This window comes from Bufo bufo, chromosome 3 (genome assembly GCF_905171765.1).
Source record: "Bufo bufo chromosome 3, aBufBuf1.1, whole genome shotgun sequence".
Classification (NCBI taxonomy): Eukaryota; Metazoa; Chordata; class Amphibia; order Anura; family Bufonidae; genus Bufo; species Bufo bufo.
Window position 1 is genome coordinate 39,096,279 of NC_053391.1, and position 26,718 is coordinate 39,122,996.

At 44.9% G+C, this 26,718-nt stretch overlaps 1 protein-coding gene across 4 annotated transcripts in view; it reads left to right on the forward strand.

Moving 5' to 3' along the window:
* Window positions 1-26,718, forward strand: part of HLCS (holocarboxylase synthetase) — a 185,385-nt gene that overhangs the window by 64,963 nt on the left and 93,704 nt on the right. For all 4 annotated transcript variants that reach the window (XM_040423107.1, XM_040423106.1, XM_040423109.1 and 1 more), the window contains exon 7: window positions 14,029-14,297. In XM_040423107.1, the coding sequence (XP_040279041.1) occupies window positions 14,029-14,297 (269 nt within the window). The remainder of the gene's footprint in view (window positions 1-14,028; window positions 14,298-26,718) is intronic.

Below are 26,718 nucleotides of genomic sequence, written 5' to 3' on the forward strand. Positions count from 1 at the left end.
TTGGGTGGCTCTGTGGGGCCACTTCTTATTGGCACATTATTGGGGGGCACTATGGGGGGCATCTACTGAGGCCACAAAGAAGGGGTATTTTATATGGGGGGCTCTGTGTGGTACTAGTATTATCAGGGTTTTTTTCTGTTTCTGCAGTATAGTATTGGGGAGCACAGCGGCACAGTATTGGAGGTGTTAGGATGATTTGTCCAGAAGATGCGAGGATGATGGAAAAGTAGTAAACTAAGATTTTTTTTTTTGTCAAACTGCAGAGACTAAAAATGGCTGAAAAATGGTGGTCTGGTCTGAAGGTCTGAAAGGAGAAGATGAGGAAAGAGAACATCTACATCAAAGGAGACGTCACTGGATGTAAGAGGTATGGGGCGCTGTATTACCCTGTATGTTCTGTAGTGAGAGGAGCAGGGGCGTAACGATCGCGGTCATATAGGGTGCGACCGTGACTGGGAGGTGGAGGTTCAGACAAACTGACGCGGTCTGACTTTGTTTCTTACACCGTTCACACAATTATGTACAGGATTTGTAGGATTCGAGATTCGAAAGATTCGATATTTTCGAGAACCGATTCGGATTCGGATTTGAAAAAAATTGGATTCGTCCCACCTCTACTTTATTCACATGTCAGTGATCTGGTCAGTGATTTCCATTAGCTATTGTGAGCCAAAACCGGGATTGGAGCCTCCACAGAGATGAGGTCTAAGGGAAAGATCAGCAACTGTTCAGTGTTTAGACCTGTACCTGGTTTTGGCTTAAAATCGCTCATAGGAAATAACTGACCAAAACAGTGACGTGTGAATAAGGCTTTAGTCAGAAAATGATTACCGGTAATTGACTTCTTTAGACGAGTGTGGTGTGCGTGCTCTGTAATCTGTGCAGAGGTGACTGTGCGGGGAGGGGGAGGAGGCGAGCTGCAACATCACCAATTGTAAATGGTGGATCCTGTATTATTTATATATGCGTGTTTCCTGTCATTGTAATCCCGCCTGTGATGATAATGACTGCTGAGAAGTGATCTCTGCAGAACAAGAAGTGACAGAGTGAAAAGTGTACATTTTCAAGATAATTTTGAAAATATACATAATATAGAAAATATAGACAAGGAAAAAACACCAGGTGATAAAACAATACAGTAGTTCACGTTCTTGTCTTACGATAGATTCCCTTTAAATGGCCGTTGAGTTGATTCTGAACTGTGCAAAAATGTCTGTGTGTGTGTGTGTATATAATAAAAACATTTTATTCAATATTACAGTGAATATTCATAAAAAATAATATTTCTTTAAGGCCTCATGTAGTGGAATTGAGGAGATCTTTTGCAGTAATTCTGCAAGCAGTGGCAAATCTAAACCAAATCCTGCCGCTTCTGGTGCATATTTGTGTGTGGATTTCACCTGTGGAACACTAGCGTTCATGTAGCTCCCTTGTCTGACCTCCTTGGATGGCGTCTTGTAAGATGTGACCTCTGCAGCCTGTGATTGGCTGCAGCAGTCACATGGATGCTAGACATCATTGCAGGATGCTGCTTGTCATTCATGGCGGGGCCCCATTCTTGAGACTGGAGCAGATCTCAGAGGTGGGACCCTCACCTATCAGACATTTATGGCCTACACTATCTTTAATCCTAATTTAAGCTTCAATGGGGAATGCAGCTAAAGTATTCTTAAAAAAAGTAACATGCAAGTGTATTGGAAAGCAGCTGTGTAAAACATAAAGATAGCCTTAGGCCTCTTTCACACGGTCAGTATTTTTGCATCAGTATCATTTGTAAGCCAAAACCAGGAGCAGGTTCAAAACACAGAAGAGGCAAAAATATTTCTATTCTACCTTTTCTCTGTAGATTCCATTTCTTCTTTTGGTTTACAAATACTGACCAAATGCTGGCCATGTGAAACAAGCGGCTTTTCAGCAAGTGCCAGCAGCCTGCAGCGCTAAACTTGTGGCCATGTCACCGCCAAAGGCAGTTATTGGCTGCAGCTGACATGGACACACCGGAGCCAGTGGGGAGGACTGGAGCAGGTAGGTATGAATCCTCAGCTTAGTGTGGCAGGCTGCTGGCATTTGCTAAAAAGTCATTATTCCTGGAGCAGTGTCGTTCCCAGGGTGTTTGGCACCCGGGGCGGGTCATTTCTCTGACACCCTTCCCCCACCAATACTTGACCACATCCCTCTTACATCCAGGGACATCTCCTGTCATGTAGACCTTCTCTTTCCTCTTCTCCTCCGTTAGACCGCCATGAGAAATTCTTTCAGCCGCATCTCGTCTCTACAGAGTTTGTTACACAGACATGTTAGATTTCTAAATTTTTCCATCAACCTCCCCATCCTGGTGTCCCCACAGTGTCATCCTGCTGCCACCCCCAATACTGTGCCGGTTGTGCTCCCCAATGCCCCAGGTACTATACTGCTGAAGAAATAGTGACCCTAATGGACATAATTGGGGTCATTTATCAAACTGGTGTAAAGTAGAACTGGATTTCCAAAAGAGCTGTCAAAAATTAAAGGTGGAATCTGATTGGTTGCTATGGGCGACTAAGCCGATTCTACTTTACACCAGTTTGATAAATGACCCCAAATGTCCTTATAGTGTCCACAGCAGCTATAATGTCCCCTAGAGTGTCCCCAGTAACAATAACACCCTCTATTGTGCTCCAGGTAATAATCCCTGTATAGTGTCCCTAGAAATAATAGAATGGCCCCTACAGTGCCTCCCTAATAGCATTGCCCCCCACGCTGCCCCCATACAGTAATTTCCCCTACACAGTAGTGTCCCCCACACTGCCCCCCACACAGTAGCGTCCCCCACACAGTAGCGTCCCCCACACAGTAGTGTCCCCCACACTGCCTCCCACACAGTAGTGTCCCCCACACTGCCTCCCACACAGTAGTGTCCCCCACACTGCCTCCCACACAGTAGTGTCCCCCACACTGCCTCCCACACAGTAGTGTCCCCCACACTGCCTCCCACACAGTAGTGTCCCCCACACAGTAGTGTCCCCCACACTGCCCCCCACACAGTAGTGTCCCCCACACTGCCCCATACAGTAGTGTCCCCCACACTGCCCCCCCCACGCAGTAGTGTCCCCCACACTGCCCCCATAGAGTAGTGTCCCCCACACTGCCCCCATAGAGTAGTGTCCCCCACGCTGCCCCCCACACAGTAGTGTCCCCCACGCTGCCCCCCACACAGTAGTGTCCCCCACGCTGCCCCCCACACAGTAGTGTCCCCCACGCTGCCCCCACACTGCCCCCCACACAGTAGTGTCCCCCATGCTGCTCCCCACACAGTAGTGTCCCCCACGCTGCCCCCACACAGTAGTGTCCCCCACGCTGCCCCCCACACAGTAGTCTCCCCCACGCTGCCCCCCACACAGTAGTGTCCCCCACGCTGCCCCCCACACAGTAGTGTCCCCCATGCTGCCCCCACACAGTAGTGTCCCCCATGCTGCCCCCACACAGTAGTGTCCCCCACATTGCCCATATAGTAATTTTCCCCCCACATAGTAATCCCTCCCATAATAATTTGCACCCACACAGTATCCCACTATATTCCCCCCACATCCTCCTGTGTGCACCCCCCTCATGTCCCCCAAAGTTGGCACATAAAATAAAATAAAAAAATTTGCCCCCACACAGTATCCGACCATATTTTCCCCACACACGTTCTCCTGTGTGCACCCCGGCCCCCTCATGTTCCCCAAAGTTGGCACATAAAAGACTCGCAGAGTCCCGACACTGTGCTGCTGAGTCCCAGCACAGGCGCGCGAGATGACGTCATCACGCGCCTGCGTCGGGATTTCACTACTGCATAGGCTTCAGGCCTACTAGGCCTGAAGCCTATGGCGGTGATCGGCGGCGGGGCAGGGAACTATGCGCTCTGCTCCCTGCCCCGCCGCAGTATGTGGCTGTCAGCGCTTCAGCAATAAGCGCTTCCATCTGTATTGATGGAAGCGCTCATTGCTTCTGGGCCTGCTGGCACCCCCGTGAGAGCCAGCACCCGGGGTGGACCGCCTTCCCCCTCCCCCTGGGCACGCCACTGTCCCGGAGAACCCCTTTAAGGGGTTGTTTCATCTCATCCTAGTGATATGCCATCAATGTCAGATAGGTGTGAATCCCATCTCTGAGACCTGCACCTATCTCCAGAACGGGCCTCGAAAGTGAAGCAGAGCGCATGCAGGTCTTAGTCTCCATTAGTTTTTATGAGAGTCCCATAGAAATGAACGGAGAACGCATTGTGCAAGCGCAGCCACTGCTCTATTCATTTCTATGGCACTGCCACAAATAGCCTAACCAGCGCTCGGCTATTTTCCATAGTGCCCTACAAATAAATAGAGGGCGACAGCACATGCTTCGTTCACTTTAGGGGTCCATTTCTGGAGATAGATGTGGGTCCTACCTCTGGCGATATGCTACCCATATCGAAAAATGCTGTGGGCCAAGGCCAGTACATAATGGTTTTTTTTCCCCCTATACTAGCTTGCCATACATTCATTTTTGTGTCTGATTAAAAAAATATATATATACTTTAGTATTTTTAAATTTTAGTTTCTTTCTATTTTTCATTGCATAAATATTTTTATGAACATTTTTTTGTCAGAGATTTTGAAATTAATCTGGCCTGCAAAATGTAAGGACATGTGTTTTGTTCCCTTGTGTCCGGTAAGAGCGTATCTCACCTGTGTGGTCACGGGGATCAGCTAGGAGATGGTGTGTAAACAATAATATTTGCATAGTTCTTTGGAACGTCTTGGAATTCCCTTTTTCCTTGGAAGTCACTTGACTTCTCTTGCTAATATGTCGCCACACCTTTCTAAATAATTTATTATGCAGACTGGGCAATATTTGTAAAACTGTAAGGGTCCATTCACACGTCCGCAAGTGTTTTGCGGTCCGCAAATTGCGGATCCGTAAAACATGGACGCCGGCGGATCGCACATGCCAGGCACTTTTAATAGAAATGCCTTTACTTGTCCGTGTCTGCGGACCAGAATAGGACATGTTCTATTATTTTGCGGAACGGAAGTGCGGATGCGGACAGCACACAGTGTGCTGTCCGCATCTTTTCCATCCCCGTTGAAAATGAATGGGTTCGCACCCGTTCCGCAAACTTGCAGAACAGATGCGGACCCATTCATGCGGACGTGTGAATGGACCCTAAGCATGGTAGGAAATCTTCTATACGGCTGTCATCTGATTTTATAAATTTTACAAGTTTTAAATTTTGTAGAATAACTTTTTGTCGTTTTCATTTGTTAAATTAGTAAAAAGTTTTATTGTTTCTGAAATATAGCTAAAATGGTACCTACAGTGCAGCTCCCAGATGACCGGTCACCCAACTTTCCTAGCATCCTGACTGACAAATGTGGCGAGGCCAGCACAGTAACGCAAAAACTTGAGCAAATTTTTTGCGCAAGTGCCATTGAAAAAAATTTACAATCTTGCAGTTTGCAAAGTGGTGTATTATAAATGAGAAATGTGGCCCATAGAGGTGAGTGAAATGTATGGCTAAGCATGTATCCATACACAACCTGACATGAAACTATGAGGCATCCATATTGTTTGGTATTCATCTGCCCATAAATTAAAGTAATGAAGAATTTTGGTGAATTCAAATTAAAAAAACTGGCGGAATATGACAATTGATGGTCTTGCCTACAGTAGTTTTCCCATACTCCTGAAACGTATGTTCACAGATCTCATCCACCAATTGCAGAAAAATTGATCTGCTTGGAAATTGAAATATGGTTTGGATTTTAAATCTGCAGCATGTCAATTATTTATGCAGATTTTCACCCATTCGAATACATTGGGTAAAATCTGCCACAAAATTTGCAACAGATTTTTTGCACCACTGCAAGAAAGTTACCATGCATGTGAATCCTCTTTGCTAACTGCCTGATTGTCAGGGGTGTTAAGTGGGCTCAAGATAATCATTAGGGTACTGTTAATAAATGGATTGTCTCATCACTGACAAGCCCTTTAGGAATGCCATCTGCCTGGATTTCAGCACCCCAGGGAATAACATTTCAGAGCTTTCAGGCTCTCAATGTTGTAGCAATACCCAAGAATGGCTGTTTTTGACTTTTGAGTTAAAGGGGCTCTTTGAGTGTCATAATGAAATTATTTTCATTTCCCTAGAGCAGTGTTTCCCAACCAGTGTGCCTCCAGCTGTTGCAAAACTACAACTCCCAGCATACCCGCACAACCAATGGCTGTCCGGGCATGCTGGGAGTTGTAGTTTTGCAACAGCTGGAGGCACACTGGTTGGGAAACACTGCCCTAGAGTACCTCAAAAACGGCATATTTTGCTCCCTATACCTGTTTGTCATGTCGGCTCTTTCCTTCCCCTGTTGTCAGCATCACTGCATCCTGGCAGGATGTTTACACACAGAACTTCCTGTTGGGGTTTCTAACCAATCCCAGCATGCTTTGCTCTATAATGTTACTCAGGGCTTGTTCTTCCTCCCACACTGTTCCCTCTTCAGTAGTCATGCCCCCTACACCACCTCTCTCCATGCTAGCTAGGTGAAGGATGCTCTGTGAAACAAGGTGATGAAAACAGAAAGTTCTGTATGTAAACATCCTGCCAGGATGCAGTGATGCTGAGAACAGTGGAAGGAAAGTGCTGACATGAATACAAGTATCTGGGGCATTGTTTGAGGTACTCTGGAAAAAAATTCTTTATTGTAAAACTGGAGAACCACTTTAATGTGACTGTGGTGGGACCTTGGTGTAGATAGATGAGAGATTTCTAACGTGATCACAGACTAATTTAAAGAGGAAATGGAAATAGATTGGATTTAATGTTGTGTATTGAGAAAATGGACCTACCACAAACCTAATGCTAGGCTTGGAAACCAGAAGTAGAGTCTAATTAGCTGACCAGTCTTTATCAAGGTGCTTATTAGTATAGAATGGATTTGGATGTGTGCCACATAAGGCAAGAAAATAGATCTTGGCTAAATTGTTGTATCTGAACCAGAAGGCACAATCGAGAAAAAGGCTGGATGGAAGGCGATGACCACAAGCATAGATGGATCATCCTTGGATCAGGTCTGGTATCTAAAAATCAATGATCAGACTAAGAAATCAAGAATCAGAATACCAGAACAGTAATATCTAAAGAAGAGGAAGTCTGGTATGGGAGTCACCAATCAGGGCAAAAGACTTGAGTCATGCAGCACGGCCATCTTGAATAGACAGATAAAACAGTCCAGAACCTTACATGTGCTTGTTGGGTTGGCAAAACCAGTAAGATTCGCCATGTTTATTGTAGACACGATATAGATTTGGTAGTTCTGACTTATATACCAAGAATAGATAAAATATTATGTAGTTTTTGACCTTGAGGACCAAGTGTGTCGGTGGCCAGAAGTGGCTTCTTCTTGTTCTGGCCATGAGAAGTGATCAGTATTTCTATTGGCGGACAGCACTGGTAAATGGTATTTTAATCTCACGCTTTGACATTTCCATTGCAAGTATCACAGTTTCCTTTCCATTACATTAGGAGGATCTGAAATGATTGGATTTAGCAGATTTGCTTTGTTTCTGAGAAATATTTCCCGATGAGTCCACGTGCAGCAGTCCTCCCTCACCAGTGTTATGTTTGTCTAAAGAAGACAGCATGTGTGGCCAAGCCATGCCGGTCGGTCTGACTTGTCAGATGCGTAGATTACTATTAAATCCATTGACTAGACCCTTCACTTGTTGAGGACACTTACAGGAATTGCCAACGACAAATATTATTTTAAAGAGTAGTTCATCACCCAAGTATCAGTAGCTGTGAAAATAGCTCTCGTCTCATTCCTGAGCACATCTGTAATTCCTTGGGAGATTTGTGGCAGGCAGTTTGGAAAAGTCTGACATTGGAAAATTTGTGTCGCTGTGGGAGGGGGGTGCTTCAGAAAGATGAGCTACGTTGGTGATGTATCTGTAATTTGTATTGAACTTCGATGAATGTGAAAAGTATGTAAGTTCCCCCCACATTTATATAATAAATCTAGAATACCTCAATACAATATCCATGTATTGGAGGTAAGTTAAGCACAGATGACTACGATCTCAGTAGGACCCTGCCTTGGTGTCTGTCCAAGATTTGGGATGCAAATGAGCTCTTAACAAGCTCTGCCTCTAATGCCACCCGATGTAAGGCAGCTATCCTATAAGTCAACGTTTGACCCTTTAACTAAGCCAGCACCTCATCTGCAGACAGCTGTTTCGGGGTGCTTGCCCCTCGTCGATGAAGAGCAGAGAGTACTGGCTTAAATGGGTTGTCTCACTTCAGTAAGTGGCATTTATCATGTAGAAAAAGTTAATACGAGCTACTTACTAATATACTGTTATTATACATATTGCTTCCTTTGCTGGCTGGATTCATTTTTCCATAACATTATACACTGCTCGTTTCCATGGTTACAGACCACTCCGCAATCCAGAATCGGTGGCGGTGCTTGCACAATATACGAAAAAGAACTAGCCTATGTGAGCTCCCATGGTCCCAGCCACCAGAGAGGCTGATGCTTTTTCCTATAGTGTGCAAGCACCACCACCAGTGATGGATTTGAGGGTGGTCTGCACCATGGAAACTAGCAGTGTATAATGTGTTGGAAAAATGAATCCAGCCAGCAAAGGAAGCAATATGGATAATAACAATACATTAGTAAGTGGCTTGTATTAACCTTCTCTCCATGATAAATGCCACTTACTGAAGCAAGACAACCCCTTTAACTGGGTGAGAGGCCGAGTCAGAATTTGGGGGATCCTGTCCAAGATGCCACACATCAAATATGGGTCAGAAAGGCCTTTGACTTAATTCTAAACCCTTTTCCTTCTCATCTGTAGTTTGAAAAGCACGGACTGTTCAGGCAATATGAATATTAAAGAATTATTCCCATCTCATAGATTGATGAGATATTGCTAGGATATGCCATCAATGTCAGGCAGGTGCAAGTCCCACCTCTGGCCCCCTGAAGTCTTGGGAGAGCAGCAATGCATGAGTGGCCACCCTTCATTTACCGCTATGGGAGCACCTGCTCAGCTATTTTCAGGCCTCCCATAGCAGTGAATGGAGAGGCCTGCACAATGTGCTCTCCCTCACTTCAGGAGCCCCGTTCTGGTGATAGGAGCATGTCCCAGGGGTAGGACCCTCACTTATCTGACATTGATGGCATATCCTAGCAATATCCCATCCATGTCTGGGAATGATGGGAATACCCCTTTAATATGTCTGCTGAATGCTAGTTTGGCTGACAACTATATCTTGCGATCCGTCCATATACCTGCATGTGTCCTAGACAGGAACAGGGGCGAGAACCGCCGACAGAATCCTCTCACAATGGATTATCTCCCTGAGTACAAAAGAATCTGCAGATGAAATCCAACTGCTTGATCTTCATCTCCCCCAGACCATAGTTGCCAACAGTCCCGAATTTGTAGCGGCTGTCCCTAATTTGATAGACATTAGACAGTTCTTGCTAATTCAGAGTGAAAATAAGTGGGGCTTAACAAAACTCGTAAATGTGTCCCCCATGGTTTGAGGGCCTCTCTGTCCCGAATTTACCAAATGCAACATTGGTAAGTATGCCAGACATCTGTTTTCGGTGGAGAGTTGGGGAGTTGTAGGGAGTCTTCCGAGATGTGTTATAGGGGAAGTACTGTAATTTTCTGGTTGTATTCTAAAATAAACTTGCACCGCCTTCTAAATGTTGGCCTCTTGAGAAGGACCTAACAGGTACAGGAGAATGTACCTCTTTCTTTTGGAACTAAACCCATAGACTGCACCTTACCAGCTTGTCCTGGAAAATGCCCCTAGAATGTGGAAGAACGTCACTGACCTACACAAGAGATCTGACCTCAGTTCCATCAAATAACCTTGGATAACATTGGAACGCCAATTGAGAATCACAGCATCCCTACTCATCCTCACTTATGATATTGTGGCTGAACGGACATTAATTCAAAAAGCATATTTTAATATCCATCTGAGTGGAAGTGGGTGCAGACTTCAAAACAAGAATAGGGTTACGATTCTCCCTGGGGAAGTAGATCCTTGAGACACAGTGGGTTCTGCGCTGGTCAAAACTGAAGTGTGGAATATAATCAATTTCTCTCTCTAGTTACACCCCTGATTATCACCACCTACTTGGAAATCAACATCAAGGTTGTCCTCTCCATGCCATTGTCCAACGGTCAACTAATCCAGAAGTGGTGACTTCATGCCCAGTTAGGCTGCATTTATAGACAGTGCACTTAAATCTGCAGACGTTCTTGCCCCCTTTTTTGTGATTTTGCAGACCTAGTTCTTTGGAAAAAAAAAAAAGATGATCCCTCGTGATCATGACACAGATTGCATAGAAAATGTCTGTCCAGGGTTTATTTCCTTCGGGATGTTCAGATTCGATGTAACCGCACAGCCAGAATGTAATCAGAGGTTACAGCGTGGGATTAAGATAAACCGCACATTGACGGGAACCTGACGGGGCTGATGTGATACAGACATATGGTCTTCTGCCAGTGTGATACCTGGCCTTACTATCCATGAAGGAGCTAACCACATGGAGCTCCCAGGCCCATCCATTCACGGGTCATGCTTTTCAGCCCCGCTCTGGATCTCAGCACGGAGAACTGCATCATGTTAATTGGTGTTACATCATTCTTCACAATCTTCTTTTCAGCAGCCTCGGACTTCATTACAATGCTCGTCCATCATGTCGTTTTATGCTAGTGGAGTGCCAAAATCTTCTGTAATGTTATATCCGTACAATAGCCTCTGCAGTTCATAAAATCAGGGAAGTATCATCAGCAGTAACGTGGCCACGGAGGCCATCATCCACCTGAACTCCTGAGTAGCCACTGTCAATGGTGGATTATAATAGGGGCTTTTGGGTCGGTGGCCTCGGGCCGGACATCTCTGTGGGGCCCAACACCGGTCCAAATTACAGAATACATCCAGCAGGGCTGAGCGCTGCAGTGTCTCCCTGGACTGTGCGGCCGCACAGATTCTATTCCCACTATCCGCTAACCAGCTCAGGGCCGCTTTGCAGGCCGACGCTCCACTGCAGTCCCCGCTTCCTCCCTCTTGCAGAATGAGGAGGGTGTGCCAGCTTTGACTGCAGTATCATCTACTCACATTATCTGTACCCAGAGAGGTATCATTGTGCGATGTGGGGTGTTACGTAGGACTGCAGGGAACATCTTGTACGTTATCTGTACTCAGAGCATTATCTCTGTTATCTGTGGCATTACATGGGACTGCAGGTGACATCCACTACAATATTTGTACTCGGATACTCTAAGTACAAATAGTGTAGTAGATGGTACCTGCAGTCCCATGTAACGCCACAGATAATACAGTAATAGCTCTCTGAGTACTGAGTATATACTGTGGCTCCCAATAATATTAATGCCCCCATTAGTGCCCCGCCAGTAATATTAATGCACCCAGTAATAGAAATGCCCACATTAGTGTGCCACAGAATTAATGCCCCCATTAGTGCCCCCAGTAAGAGTAATTACCCCATTAGTGCGCCCTAGAATTAATGCCCCTCATTAGTGCCCCACCAGTAAGAATAATGCCCCCATTAGTGCCCCCAGTAAGAATAATACCCCTATAAGTGCCCCCGAGTAAGAGTAAGGCCCCCAGCAAGAGTAATGCTCCCCATTAATGCCTGCATTAGTGCCCCCATTAGTGTCCCCCAGTAAGAGTAGTGCCCCCTTCTCTGCTTCTTCTTCTTAAAAAAAAACAAAAAACACCTCTATTTGCTTGCGCTGCGGGAACGCACACTGCTGACTGGATGTGCACAGGACAGGACCTGCGCTCCAGCGTGATGACGTCTCTCAGGTCCTGTCCTCCAGTCAGCAGCGAGGGTTCACTGCGGCGCTAGCAAATGGAGGAGGGGAGTGCTTTTTTTTTTTTTTTTTTTTAACACAGGTTGCGGTGGGGAGGGTTGGTTAAAGGCGGCACTAATGAGCGCTCCGCACAGAAAAATACCGGCAATTAACATTCCCGGGCGAAAATAAATTACCGGCACCGGCAGGGCCACTGAAATACAGGCCCTGCTGGTGAGATGCCGGCCGAGTGGCAACCCTACCTATAATGCACTTAATCCACCCCTAGCCACTCTGCCTGGTTATTATAGGGTACCCAGTTCCATGACATTACATGTAGAGCTCCGACTTCTAGAGGGAGCAAATGGGGTAATAGAAATACATGAGGACACTGCTGATAATGCTAATAGTGGTGTAACCAGTTCAAGACCAGGCCATTTACCTCCGTTCCTGATCAGACATATTTTCCATTCTTTTCAGTACATACGCCTTTGAAAGCCATAACTTAGATTTTTGCGCATTTTATCATAGATACATAGATCTTTATTTTTACGTCATTTTTATTTTTAGTATTTTATTGTTTTTAGTTTTTATATTCGGGGAAAATGAAAAAATAAAGGGAAAAATGTTTTCATACCTTTTTAATAGCAAAAAGCGCAACCAAAATACTTCTTTTTAAAAATGTATATCCCCTTTCTGTAATTGGTCATATATCGGGTGATAGTTGTTATGGTTACGGGGGGTGGGTGGGGCTAGAAGCTGTGGTATGGTGTGTGATGGCATTTTAAAATATATATATATATATATATATTTTTTATTTGACACCTTTTGCCACCCCATAAGATCATACAAGACATTTGGGGGGCAGTATAACATTATCTTTTATTTTTATTTTTTTTATTACTACTGACTTCTCCTGTAACTGGGGCTGACATCATAGCTCTAGTTACAGGAGGAATACAGCCCTACAAGGTTGCTGAGCCTCACTGTAGAGCTGATCTGGGTGTGCTAAGACCCAGGAGTTCGTTCAGTTACCTCGCACCCAGTGATCGCATGATCGTTAGGACCTGAGCTTGAGGGCAGCATTGCCGCTTCAAGATCTAAATACACAGTCCCCTTTAAGCCACACCCTTTGCTCGCAAAGCCCCTCCTCTTTCCCGCTAAGCTACACCCTCTAGCTAAAAAGTATCTAAAACACATAATACATGTGGTGCATGTGCAGCGACCGGGTCACAGGGGCAATATGTGTGAGTTATGGTGGGCCGATGGGGGTAGCAGCAGTTTGACTCCCTTGGCCCCTGGCGTGCAGTGAATGGAAGGAGAGCACCAGTTCCTTCGGGGCACACTCTGTTGTCCAGGGACTCCCGCCAGATAGTGGATGAGGTGCCCTTGGTGGTGTGAGTTTAAGGTGCCGTGGAGGCAGGGTCCTTGGTGTTCATGACGCCAGCACCGTAAGGTGCAAATAGGTGATAAGTTCGCACAATAAGGAGACCTGTTCTCTTAACAAATTCCCAGTACTTTACTGAAGCTGATCCAAAGGTCATCAATGTGCACAAAAGTCATTTACAGCAAGGCAGCTTCTACAATGGCTCAGGTTAGTTCCCAAAAGTTGCATAAGGGGTATTTTCCTCTATAACAACAAGTCCCTTGTTTCTCCAGGCTGGAGAGATGGACTGTCTCTGCTGTACTGTATAGTCATATACTTCTGTAATCTTTCCCTTCTATGGGCTGGTACATGGAACTAACTCTGGAGTTTAGATAACTCTCCAAAATGGCTGCTGAGATGCCGCTTTCTCCTCCTTCTTCTTCTCCTCTCTGAGCAGAGCTTGTTAGAACCTCCGCCTCCCTGTGCAACTTTAAGGGAACTCCGGCACAAGCACATTTTCATGAAACACAAACCCAATATTAAGCAGTGTGTTTCAGGACACTGCACGTGCACACCAGTTTTTTTTTGGCACACATTAAACCAGAATTTAGCTAAATAAATCTCCCCCTTCGTGCTCCAAGTCCTCACCATATAAACAACAGTATTCTCATTCACTGACAGCAAAGAGAGATCCTAAAAACGGTGAGGAATTGTAAGGATAAAGTCTATTAGAAAGTTGTAGAGCGAAGTAGTCCCATCAGCTCCATGTTATTTGTAATGAGACCCTTTTGTGGTAGTCACCATACTTCATGTTTGTGTCTCTCGTACAGGAGGATTACCCTGATGTTCTCCAGTGGATTCAATCAAGAAGCAAAAATGGTTTGATAAAATCTAGCAAGATGTCTTTGAAAATCTGCGACTGCCCTCAGCATGATATGGACATCAGTCCATCTCTAGGTGCACTCATCACTGGAGAGGAAAGCTTCACGTCTGAGGACTTCAACATGAACAGATACCGGGAGAATCTCCAAACCGAAAAGCTTGGTAAAGCCGTACTGTTTTCAGAGGTCACTACCTCCACGTTTAGTGTTCTTGATGGGTAAGTTTAACCTAGACTTCTTCCAAGTCTTATTCTTTCTTTTATCATCATAGACTGAATCTAAAATTCCACCTTTCAACTAGGAGCCACCATAAATGCTATAGGGTTGTCCATGCCAACTTCTTTTGGTTTAAGTTAATATAAGACAGCCTCTTCAAATAGGTGGCACTAGCGAGATGGTTCTCTTTCTCTGGGAGATACCTCTTTGCATATTATATAATACCATGGAGTAGGGATCGACCGATATAGATTTTTTAGAGCCGATACCGATAATCTGTGAACTTTCAGGCCGATAGCCGATAATTTATGCCGATATTTTATATCTCATAATATATATTATATTAGTTGGTAGTCACTGAGGTGGAAGAAATTTTTCATTTGGCACTAGTATATTATAAATGTAAATTATAAATTAATAAAGCCCTTAGTTGGTAGTCAATTTATAATTTACATTTATAAGATACTAGTGCCAAATCCCAATTTCCACACCATCCCGCCCTCCTCACTGACTTTATTAACCCCTATCAGACCTCAGATCAGACCTTTTCTTAACCCCTATCAGACCTCAGATCAGACCATTATTAACCCCTATCAGACCTCAGATCAGACCTTTATTAACCCCTATAAGACCTCAGATGAATAAAATAAAAAACTCCTCACCTCTCCTGCGCCGCGGCTCCTCTTCATCTCCGGGTCCAGCGTCTCGCTCCCCTGTCTTCTCCGGCCCGTGCTGCACTGTCACCTGACAGAGTGCAGCGTCCGGTCATAGTGCACGCACTACGTCCTGACGCTGTACGGGGTCAGGACAGTGGCGCGCGGGCCCCATCAAAGAAGACCAGGGAGGGTGAGTATCAGAAGCGCTTGCTGCGCTTCTTCTCCGCTCCCGGCACCCGATGCATACTAGTGCGCGCTTCCATAATGGAAGCGCTCACTAGTATTCGCTTTATACGTATTATTGGTATATCGGCAAGGTTAGATGCTGATACCGATAATCTACAAAATCCTGAATATCGGCCGATAATATCAGTACTTCCGATAATCGGTCGATCCCTACCATGGAGCATTGCCTTTAATTCTCCTCAAGAGAGCCAGTACCTCCCCTAAGCTTTGTTTAAAGGGATTCTGTCACCTTCTTTTTGCTTATTAAACTAGGCATAGTGTCAGGTAGTCTTAGCAGAAACATATAATTTGTTCCCTTTCTTATGGCAAACCATTGCTTCAATTAGAAGAAAAAGTATGCTAACGAGTTGTTCGGAGCACTGAGGGCGGGCCCTTTTCCCTTGGTTGCACCATTGTTCCACTCCTCTGCTTACTTTGCCTGTCCTACTTCTTGGTAATTGCCTGGGCCAGACTTCTGAGAACAGCTCTCGCCTGGCCTCGTTTGTCACGGGTAAGGAAGGTAGAGAGGAACTGCACCCCCTAAACTTCCACCCTCAACCCTCTCCCTGCCTACTTGCACCACCCGCCCTAGGTGACGGGGCGCAACTGGGCGACGGTCCCTGACCTACGTAAGTGTAGAGCAGAGCGAACAGAGAAAGAGAGGAACAGACAGCCAAGGCAGAAGGCGGTACACAAGACTAAGGCAAACGGATAGACAGGGAGGTAGATAAGACAACAGTACCCAGTGATGGGAAAGGCAATGGCGGGTCAACTAGCCGAGGTCGGTCCGGGAGGTCACGTCAATACAAGGGATGAGGCAGGAGACGAAATCCGAGAACGAGCTGAGGTCAAATCCGAGAGATAGCGTAGGTACCAAGGGAGCTGGCAAAGCGAGGTCAGGAAACAAACAAGGTCAATACCAGAGGTCAAGTAGGAAGCAATAATAATAGTACACACAGCCCTAGAGACGAAAACCACAGGCAACCTGTAGCCAGTAGGCGCCTGTATTTATAGTGGGGAGTGAGAGTCATGTGACGTGGCCCGCGTCACATGACCGACAGACAGACAAGTCGAGCACCGAGTGATCAGCTCGGCGCTCAAGGCAGACCTAGGAGCAGGGAGCCTCCCAGCTAGCAAAGCTGCCCTGGGAACCAGGCCAAACACAGATCCTCGCTCCCGAAGCTAAGCAGCAGGTCTGCGGCTGATGGGAGACCGAGTGCGCCTTCGACGACACGATACATCGTTATTCCGCCCTTGCACCAGGCATCAGAATTTCAGTGCATGTGTACTACACTTCTCTCCAGGACAGGAATAATGTACTGTGCATGCGCCAACATTCTGGCACGCGCACGAGATTACAGAGTCAGGCAAGAGCAATTCTCAGAAGCCTGGTCTTGTCAATCACCAAGGGATAGGAGGGACTTAGTGAGCAGAGGGAAGGAACAATAGTGTCTTCGGTGCTCCGAACAACTCATTTGTATATGTATTCAAACATCTTTTTGTGCTATTTGAAGCAATGATTTAACTAAAGAACAGTAACCCTTTGAAAGTCTCTGCTAGCACTACCTGACACTAAGCTTAGTATAATAAGCAAAAACAAGGAGGCTGCCAAGGGGCTTATCTCATGATATAGTACATGACAAAGCTAGAACCAGCCCTGTACCTCACATGGATCCAGAACTCTCCCCATTCATTACTCCACTCGCTCTGCTAGATTTAGTTCCAGCTGGCTCCTCAGGGGCGTGTCTTTTTCTCAGGGCGTTTGGCCTTTTTGCTGCAGCTCTCTCTCTATCATAGCTCAGGGTGTGTTGTGTCCTTTCTGCTGCAGCTCATTCCCTGTAACCATCACAGCTTCTAACAGGTGGCAGTTGAAGAGTGGAACTGAGGGTGTGCAACCACTTCAGCGATGTTACCAAGGTGGACAGAGAAATAAGTAAAAGAACAAACAGCAGGCAGAGCTAAACGAATACATTTTATTTGATAACAGTACTAATTTTTTTATTGCATTATATTACAAAAGCATTTAGATCCAGTTGCGTATTTTTTGTGGGACAACCCCTTTTACGTTACCAACATTCCCCTTAATGTGTCATTCCATTGAACCAAAATGTCCATTGGTGTTTCATATCTGGTGGATTGGTTACAGGACATATTGAAGATATTAATCTGGCTTCAAAGAGGGTCCTACCAATTGTCTAACTGGTTTGGGCAACCCCCTATTTCAGGATGAGGGCCTCCCTGGTTGATTAGGTGGGGTCATTCTGATAGGATTCCCAGTTTTCAGGTGTTGTCTCTATTTTCATTGCCAGGCAATTGTCGGTTCTGTAGTGGTGTCTTATTATCTCAATGTGCCGTAATAGACACAGTTACGGAAATGTATTGCTTTCCAGTTCATTATCTAGCTGCCAAGCAACTTACAGCCGGCTGTGATCTTCTGCGTATGGTCTGCACAAACCCTAAAAAAAAATTGTCTTCATGATAGGAGACTCTTGTCGGCTTCTAGTCCCTGCATTGTATAACTTGACCATCGGAAAGCAGATTGTAGTTTTTATGATGTTGATTTATCTTGTGGACCTTAATACGCCTTACAGATGATATTTGCAGCGTGACGCGGCTTTACTGTCTGCCTGCGAGATGATTGGATGAATCTCGGAGGTTCAGCGGATAATGGATTGGATAGAGCAAGGTATCTCTGCTGTGTTAATAAATGTAGGGATTAGATCTGGTGTGACAATTGCTTTTTAAGTTGGACATTTCCGTCATCTCAAATACTCTCGAGAAATTTTATCCCCTTTGAAAACAGTTTGGTGATGGTGAAGCGTTGTCTTTCAGCTTTATACATTTGCATATGGCTAAAGCAATTCCTAACCAGATATGAAATTCCTCCTACCATGGTCTTGCCCACACGAGGCACTATTATAGGGAGAAGACCTTGTGCTCAGAGCATTATCCAGTAGGGGGGCATCAGTGAACACAGGAGAAGCCTCCTCCAAGGGTAAACGTAATATAAAACCTATTCACCAATCAGAAGCATGGTGACAGTTTGACCCTCATCAGATATAAAGTAAGCCATACATTGTGTACCATAGTGAAGTGCCATTTTTGGATCCTCGAACAATGCTCGCAGAAAATAGGACTCCTTGGGGGTCTCTCAAAACCTCCCCTCTTTGTAAACAGCTTATAGTTCTTCTTGTTTCCACACATTCTCGCCTTGTTAGAGTGCCCATAAATATGAAAGAAATCAGCGTAACTGGCCAATATTCTTATTTGTATTGGGTTTTCCGTCCATCCCTCGATGGCAGATGTCAAGAGGCAGAACCATTGAGTAGGTTGGATTTCAGCACGCTCAAAACGTTGATCCCGCTGGAGATAGTCCTCTGCTAGAGGTCTCTGGTAACAACTTATTCCCACCTTCCCATAGAAAGGACGTGCTAATCCAAGCATGCGTGTTTATGGTGGTTACTCTAGTGTTAGTAGGCAACCTGAAGCTAAACAGTTAAAGGGGTTGACCACTTTCTGGGTACTGTTGACCAATGTCTGTGTGAGATGACAATATGCCACTTACTAATATATTCTTTGTTGATATTCTGTGAAGGTTTTCAATATTTCATAAGCCATGTACCCTTGTTGGGAAAATCTTCTGTGCTTCCACACAGAGCTCCTGTCCATAAGATGGCCACTGATGGAGTGTCATGTGACCAGACATCACTCAGCCACCTCCATTTCTAACATATCGCACCTACCCTAAACTCTTAACAGTCCAAGCGCAGATGGCAGGCGCCGTGTATTTGCCTGGAAAACACTGAGTCACTTGACCTTCCATCAGAAGCCATTTTATGGACAGGAACTGCATGTGTACAGCTCAAAAAGACTTGACTGACACGGGGAATAGCTTATGAAATATAGAAAATGGTGCAGAATATCAACAAAGTTTATATTAGTAAGTGCCATATAGCCATCTGACAAAAGCATTCAGCAACCCTAGACTGAAAGTGACCAAATCCTTTAAGTACAGAGGAGGTAACCAATACAGCAGAGAATTTTTTACACCACTTCCCGATTCAGATTCCAATCCTTTGGCCATTAGGATGGGTACTACCATCTGAGACATTGATGGATATTTCCAGCAGTCCCATATCGGCAGGGGCGGATTGGCCATAGACTTTACAGGGAAATTTCCGGGTGGGCCACCTGGGCCCTCCTCACGGCCGGCGAGTGGAAGTTTTTAGGGATGTATTTTGTGCTGCTGGCAGTATTTTGTGATGGACTGTGGTATTTGGCTCTGTTGGGGTGATATAATGTGCCACAATATGGTATTGCTGGCCTTGCCTTCTATCAATTTGGACCCAACTACAAAACGGGGCCACTTTTAGTATTTTTTCCAGGTCCACTTTCATTTCCCAGCGCGCCCTTGGGAGAGGTGGCGGCGCTTGGGCGGTGCGCTCTCCATTTACCGCTATGGGACTTCTGAAAATAGCTGAATGTGTTCGCTATAGCGATGAATGGAGAGCTTGCTGCGCAGGAGCGGTGTGTTCTCCCTCACGTCGGGGACCCGCACCTCCTAGTGATATGCCATCAATGTCCCAGATGGGCCAACCCCATTTAAGTGAATCTACTTCGCCGGACCGGCGAATAGAAAAATTTGGTGAATCTCGTTAAACGAGTTGGTCTAGTTCCCATCTGGTTCCTGTTTACAGAGGAAATGTATGCCCGTGCTGCCTAGTTTTCATACATGTCTGCTGTTATTCGAACGTGAATATAATCTTCACAGGTAGATCGCGGCCAGTTTTGAGAGCTTAAATATTCTGCCTTTCCTCCCCTCCGTCCATTCTTTCCGCAGCGCTAATGAGGACACTTAGAAGCCTATGCAGATCCCGACCACAGAACAAGTCAAATCCTGCCAACAATAATACAACATATATATTAATATGTAAAACATCAACAGAGACCATCTGGAGATCTAATGAATAATCAAGGGATTCCAAATTAAACTATAGAATTTTTTTTTCCCTCCCTAGCTCTGAATCTTTAGGACAACACTGTCAAATTCAATTTAGTCAGCTCGGGCCTAGAATCCATTTTTCAAACTTTCTGTGACAGGACTAATCGCTTCCACCTGTTGTTTGACTCTGAGCCTTGACTGGCATCTTACCAGTCAGGGTGGAAACATATACACACCGACTCTTATTAGACTCCGGCTGTTTCTCTACTGTGAGCTCATTCAGCCATTAAATTAATTCCATCCCGTTTTTTTTTCTCTCTTTTTGCTGTGATTTTTTTTTTTGTACTTATGTATGTATTATATAGATTTGTAGGTAGGTTGTTGGTAGATAGACTGTTATTGGTTTAGTGATTTGTGAGCAGAGCTGTAAGAATCGGCAAGGTACCAGAAAAGTACCTCTCTGTCTTTTGGCTAGGCTTTGCAATTTGACACATCATTACGAGCGGTCACTAAACTGATGACTAAGTCGAACATGACACGTTCCTAATTGCTTCACGTATCTGAGAGCAGCAGTTTGTCATTGTCTTGGACCTAAAGTTTCTGTAGCGCGAGGGGATGAAAGCTTCATTACTGGAGGAGTTTGGCCGGTAAGAATGGGCGGACGTCTTAGTGATATATTATACACAGGGGCAGTTTGGTCGGGGGCTGTTTTTATCTTTTTCAATTCTATATATTTTTGATATTTTACCCTCTAACGAGAAAATGATTTTTTTTAAAAAACACCTTCAGACACCCATTTAGCCACACTCCCTGCCAAAAGCATGGGCCGTAGTTCCTACGATAGATACAAATGTAGATATCCTAGTAACGACACACAGTGACTTGATACTGCGGCAGACAAATTATTTCAGATCTTTTCAAACTGTCGGAGCATTTCTTCCTTTCTACCTATCTCATGTCCACTTTTTTAAGGGGTTCTCCAGTTTCATAATGAAATATTATTTTATCTGCCCAGAGTACCCCAGAGACTCCATATTTTACCCCCTATACCTGTTTTTCAGGTCAGCACTTTCCTTCTCATCAACATCACTGCATCTTGGCAGGATGTTTACATGCAGAACTTCCTATTTTCACCCCGACCTGTTGGTGTAGTCCCTGTGTGGTTGACAGCCTACCCACGGGGGTCAGAGCGCCGAGGGATCAGGCAAAACCGTAGTCAGGGACAGGCTGAGGTCAGGGCAGGCAGATTATGTGCAAATCCAAGAAGCAGGTCCAAGGTCAGAACAGGTGATGTGGCAGAGGGTCAGAATCCACAAATATGGCAGCAGTTGGAACACGGGCAGACAAAGAGAAACAACTCACCTTTGCAGGATGTAGCAAGCTTCTAAACCTATTGCTCAGGCACCCTTTCCTAGGGAAAGGTGCCTTAAATACCCTGAGATAGCCAGCCATAGGTTGGGGAGGATTAGGATGTACAGACTTGCCTTCTCAAGAACTGGGAGCGTGTGTGCCTTACAGGCGGACAGGGGAGACCTGGCTGAGAAGCACAGGCTACGGCCTGCTGCGGATGATGAGACATTGGATTCCGGTAGCGAGGCCTTCTTCAGGTGGACAGAGGAGGGACAGCGTGTCCAGACCAGCAGATCCACGGAAACAGCAGCAGGATGATCGACACGGTGTTTGCACAGGGTGGTGGGGTGGCAGTTGACATGGGTCGCTGATATAACAGGGAGGATATGCAAGATAGCCACTAGTAAAATTGTGGTCTTGTGGTGGTTTCCAATTTTTCCTTGATGTCAGGGAGACAAGTGTATTCTTCTTCTTTAAATTAGAATCCAGTCTCATTGGACCTTGTCGCTTACCTTGAAGGAAATTTATCATATGATTTTTGAGTAAGTATCCTCATAAATAAATTGCCGTTTTCAAACTAGTCACTAAATTGCAGTTTTTAAAACTAGCCACTAAAGCACATACCATAAGCTGCTGCTACCTATTTTCTGCCCATCACTTGCCAGCTTTGCTGTATAGACTGAGACAGAATAAGCAGAGTCTTCTCATTATCATAAAAGGGCTGGGGATTATTATTGGCAGCTCTGTTTTACTGTTAAAGGCCTGAGTAAAGCAGGATACCAACACTATACACACAGATAAGGCTCTATGTGTAGCTCCTATGTCACTCTCAGGGTTATGGGGAGGGGGCTTTACTCTATATCTTCCTGATGACTGTAATAATCTGTTACTTTGTCAATTGACTTTCATTCATTTCAGCTGCCATAAAAAACACACCCTGCTGCACGGTCTGTACATTGAATATAGGAAAGAAGTGTGTGCCTGCAATATGGCCGCCATCAGGGAATGTTTTCAAAAATAAAAATACAACAAAGCTACATTTCAATAACTTTAAAAAAAAAAGAGAACAAATTTGTGATTTCTCTTCTACAGACTATAATTAGTAAGACTAAAATAAATGACACACTTGGGGTCATTTATTAGGATTGGCCGCCCATGCTACCCCCTTTTTCCGCCACCTCGGAAGAGTGGCGTGAGCGGGAAAAAGTAGCAGATTCGTCCGTAAATCCCCTTGGCGTACTTCTCATCATAAATGACTTTAACTTTTTTTTTTACACAAAATATTTGCCATAAAATGTACAAAAATGAAACAGGCTGGTGTAAATAAATCATACAGCATACCATAAAGAAATGAGTAAACTATATATATAAATTCTGAAAAATAAAATACGAATCAAAGCTAGAGGATGTCGGATTGGGATGTCCTTTAATATGGAGGCAACACCTATGTTTATGCATTCAGCTCTGCAGGTGTGGATGAACCGAGGCCTGTTTTATTGCACCTTGTAATGTATTCATAATCCGCCGTATGGAATTGCTGGATGAATGCTTTTCCTTCATTTGTAGGCTTTGAGAAATCGTGAAAAGTGAGAAGACTGGTACAAATAGAACTGGCAGGACCTGAATCTCACTGCCTCGGGGCTGACTGCATAAGTAATGCCCTCAGAATACACCCTTTAATGGCTGTACAGATAACAAAGCTTCTCCGTGCCCTTAAAGGGAAATGTGTCATCAGAAAATGACCAATTGTTTAAATCACATTTTTGTATTAAACATATTTCTTTAGCGTTTTTGGTGATTTTTTAAAAAAAATTTTGCACTGGCCACAAGGCCTAATAATACAGTGAGACTTCCTGATCTGTACAGATAAGTTTTCAGCATCCATTGCATTATCATCAAAGGTAGATTTACAATGACAGATAAAACCTTTGTTTAGATAACGCAGGATCCACCATTCACAGTAGGTGATATCACAGCTTATCTCCTCCTTCCTGACAGCTGCACAGGTCACAGAGCGTGCCCAGAAAACTCTCCCATAGAAGTCAGTGAGGTCCCTTCCTGTCCATTGTGTCCATGGCCCATGTGACTGCTCTCAGAACAGGAAGAACACGAAGTCTTGACATATTTAAGCTAGTGGCCAGTGTGAAAACTGCAGGATTTTAGGATTATTTTTTTAAATGTAGTTAGGGACATGAATTTTTTTTTTTTTAAAAAGAAAAACACTGAAAATTCTTAAAAAATATATTTATTTATAAATTTTCTGATGACCCATTACATTTAAAGTGCTTGTCCAGAAATGTTATATGGTTGGCCTATCTTCAGGACGGAGCTGTGTAGTTCCTGATTGGCGGAAGTGTGGGTGTTGGACCGGAATTATTTATGGATGGCTTATTCTCAGGACAGAGCTGTGCAGTTCCCGATCGGTGGAAGTGCGGGTGTCGGACCGTCACCGATCACATATTAATGGTGCATGCAGAGGATGGACCGTCGATATACAAATCTGGACAGAGTGGCATCTATTTCTATACAAAACATAGGGGCAGACTGAGAGGTAGCTGGGCACGACGCCCTTACCAACCACTATAGTCGTGATACACTTGATTTGAGTGAATGCATTACATTTTAGGAGCACCTATTGCTTCCTTAGTATGGTAACTGTGGGCGCCTTCCAGGTATGGAACCTGTGTTAAAGGGCTTGTCCAGCAGGATAAAATAATAAAAAAAAATTAAAGGAGCATTATTCCCCTCGCCGATCCACTCCGCTGCCGTTTCGGTACTTACTGGGTCTCCACTTCCTGGTCTGGCCACGACACAAAGGAATTGGCAGGAAACGGAGACCGTTGGGGACCCGATAAGTGTCATACTCGGTAAGCGGGGGATCGGTGAGGTGAGAAAGGCTTCTTTTATTTTTTACACCATTTTGCCCCTTATCTAAAAATATTTCCCCACCAGACAAACCAATTATAATTAATGCTCTTTCCCTTAAATGCAAACAGTCCTCTACTGTTCCAAGTTCTATTTAGTCACACACTACGGCCCTCGTTCGTTTTGGAAGGCAAATCTAGCGTTGCACGGGATGTATTTTTTGCACAACTATACAAATGTAGGGCCTAAAAAAGGGAGCTGACCAGGGGTGGACTGGCCATATGACCTTACAGGAAAATTTCCTAGCGGACCAATGCCCAGGGGACTACCCAAGCCCTCCTCACGGCGACGAGCCAGGTACATAAAGATCTAATGCTTTCAGCATTTATAAAAGCTACTGGTACTTATGCATCTGGCTGGTGGCTGCAGGTGCCTCCTGTATTCAACTATATTGCTGTCCTCAAGGCAGTGATATAGTTGAATACTGTGGTGGGGGCGGCAATATTTTGTGTTGCATTGTGGTATTTGGCTCTGCTGGGGCGGTATTTTGTGCTGCACTGTGGTATTTGGCTCTGCTGGGGCAGTATATTGGGCTGCCCTGTGGTATTTGGTTCTGCTGGGGCAGTATATTGTGCTGCACTGTGGTATTTGGTTCTGCTGGGGCAGTATATTGTGCTGCACTGTGGTATTTGGCTCTGCTGGGGCGGTACATTGTGCTGCACTGTGGTATTTGGCTCTGCTGGGGCAGTATTTTGAGGTGCTCTATAGTATTTAGCTCTCCTGGGGCAGTATTTTGTGCCGCACTGTGGTATTTGACTCTGCTGGGGCAGTATATTGGGCTGCCCTGTGGTATTTGGTTCTGCTGGGGCAGTATATTGTGCTGCACTGTGGTATTTGGTTCTGCTGGGGCAGTATATTGTGCTGCACTGTGGTATTTGGCTCTGCTGGGGCGGTACATTGTGCTGCACTGTGGTATTTGGCTCTGCTGGGGCAGTATTTTGAGGTGCTCTATAGTATTTAGCTCTCCTGGGGCAGTATTTTGTGCTGCACTGTGGTATTTGGTTCTGCTGGGGCAGTAAGTATATTGTGGTGCTCTGTGGTGTTTGGTTCTGCTGGGGCAGTATTTTGTGCCGCACTGTGGTATTTGGTTCTGCTGGGGCAGTATTTTGGCTCTGCTGGGGCGGTATTTTGTGCCGCACTGTTGTATTCTGCTGGGGCGTTTTTTTTATGCACTGTGGTATTAGGTTCTGCTGGGGCAGTATTTTGTGCTGCACTGTGGTATTAGGTTCTGCTGGGGCAGTATTTTGTGCTGCACTGTGGTATTTGGTTCTGCTGGGGCAGTATTTTGTGCTGCACTACAATATTTCTGACCCTGCCTACATCTGTTGTCCCCTCCTACTTGTGTTTGCCCGCCTTCTGTCAGTTTGGACCCACCTCCAACATGGGGCCACTTTTTTTTTTTTGCAGGGCCACTTGAAGTTCCCAATCCGCCCCTGGAGATGACCTTTGCAGGGGCTGTAATGGAGGCCACATTTATATATTATCACATCCTTCTTACTGACAATAAGGAAGCTCAGAAAGCTGTGTGACAACCCCCAGGACTCGTAGTCTTTTTGGTTCCTACCCAATTTTTTTGGTGAGAAATCTGCCAGCTTTCATATCCACTCAGATTTGAGCGCTGGGGGGCAGTCCGTAACGGAGCTATAGTGGCGTCCATATTGGCGGTCACCCCCTTTTAAAAACTTTCTTTATCTTAGAACATCCAGTGCCACCCTAAATAAATAAAAAGTATTTAAAAAAAAAAAAAAACTGAGAAAGTAGGAAAACTCCTGATTTAGGTAGTCAGGGTCGTGGCGCTGAGTTACTTATTTCATTTGAAACAGGTTAATTTGTGTTTGACTTTTAATCCGCTGCGAGTCAAAGGCCACGGGTTAATTTTGTTTTCAGATAATCAAATGATTGTCTCGAAAATCCAGCTCCCTGCTCAGAATTAGCTGACACTGACCCCCCATAAACGCGTTAAAAATATCAGAATCTTTCCCCCTCTTGTTGCTCCCAGTCCCTGCGGCCTAATTTTCTTCCAATTATACCGCGAGTGCAAATATTTTAACAATCTTATTTTGTATTCACGTGAAGTTTTCAGTCATAACACCTCATATCCTTGAGGCTCAAGTGTCCTTTTAATTGTAAAAGGAACATTTCATTTCCCCTCACGCTGATTTGGAGTCTGTGGGATTTCGGTAGAGACGGATTTCACATTTCACTCCTTTTGAAAAAAAATTTTTTAACCCTTGTTGGGGCCTCGTGAAAAATTGTCTCCGAGAAGAAGCGGCCTTGTTGCCTGGGGCAACCAATCAGCGCTTAGCTTTCATTTTTTTTAAAACA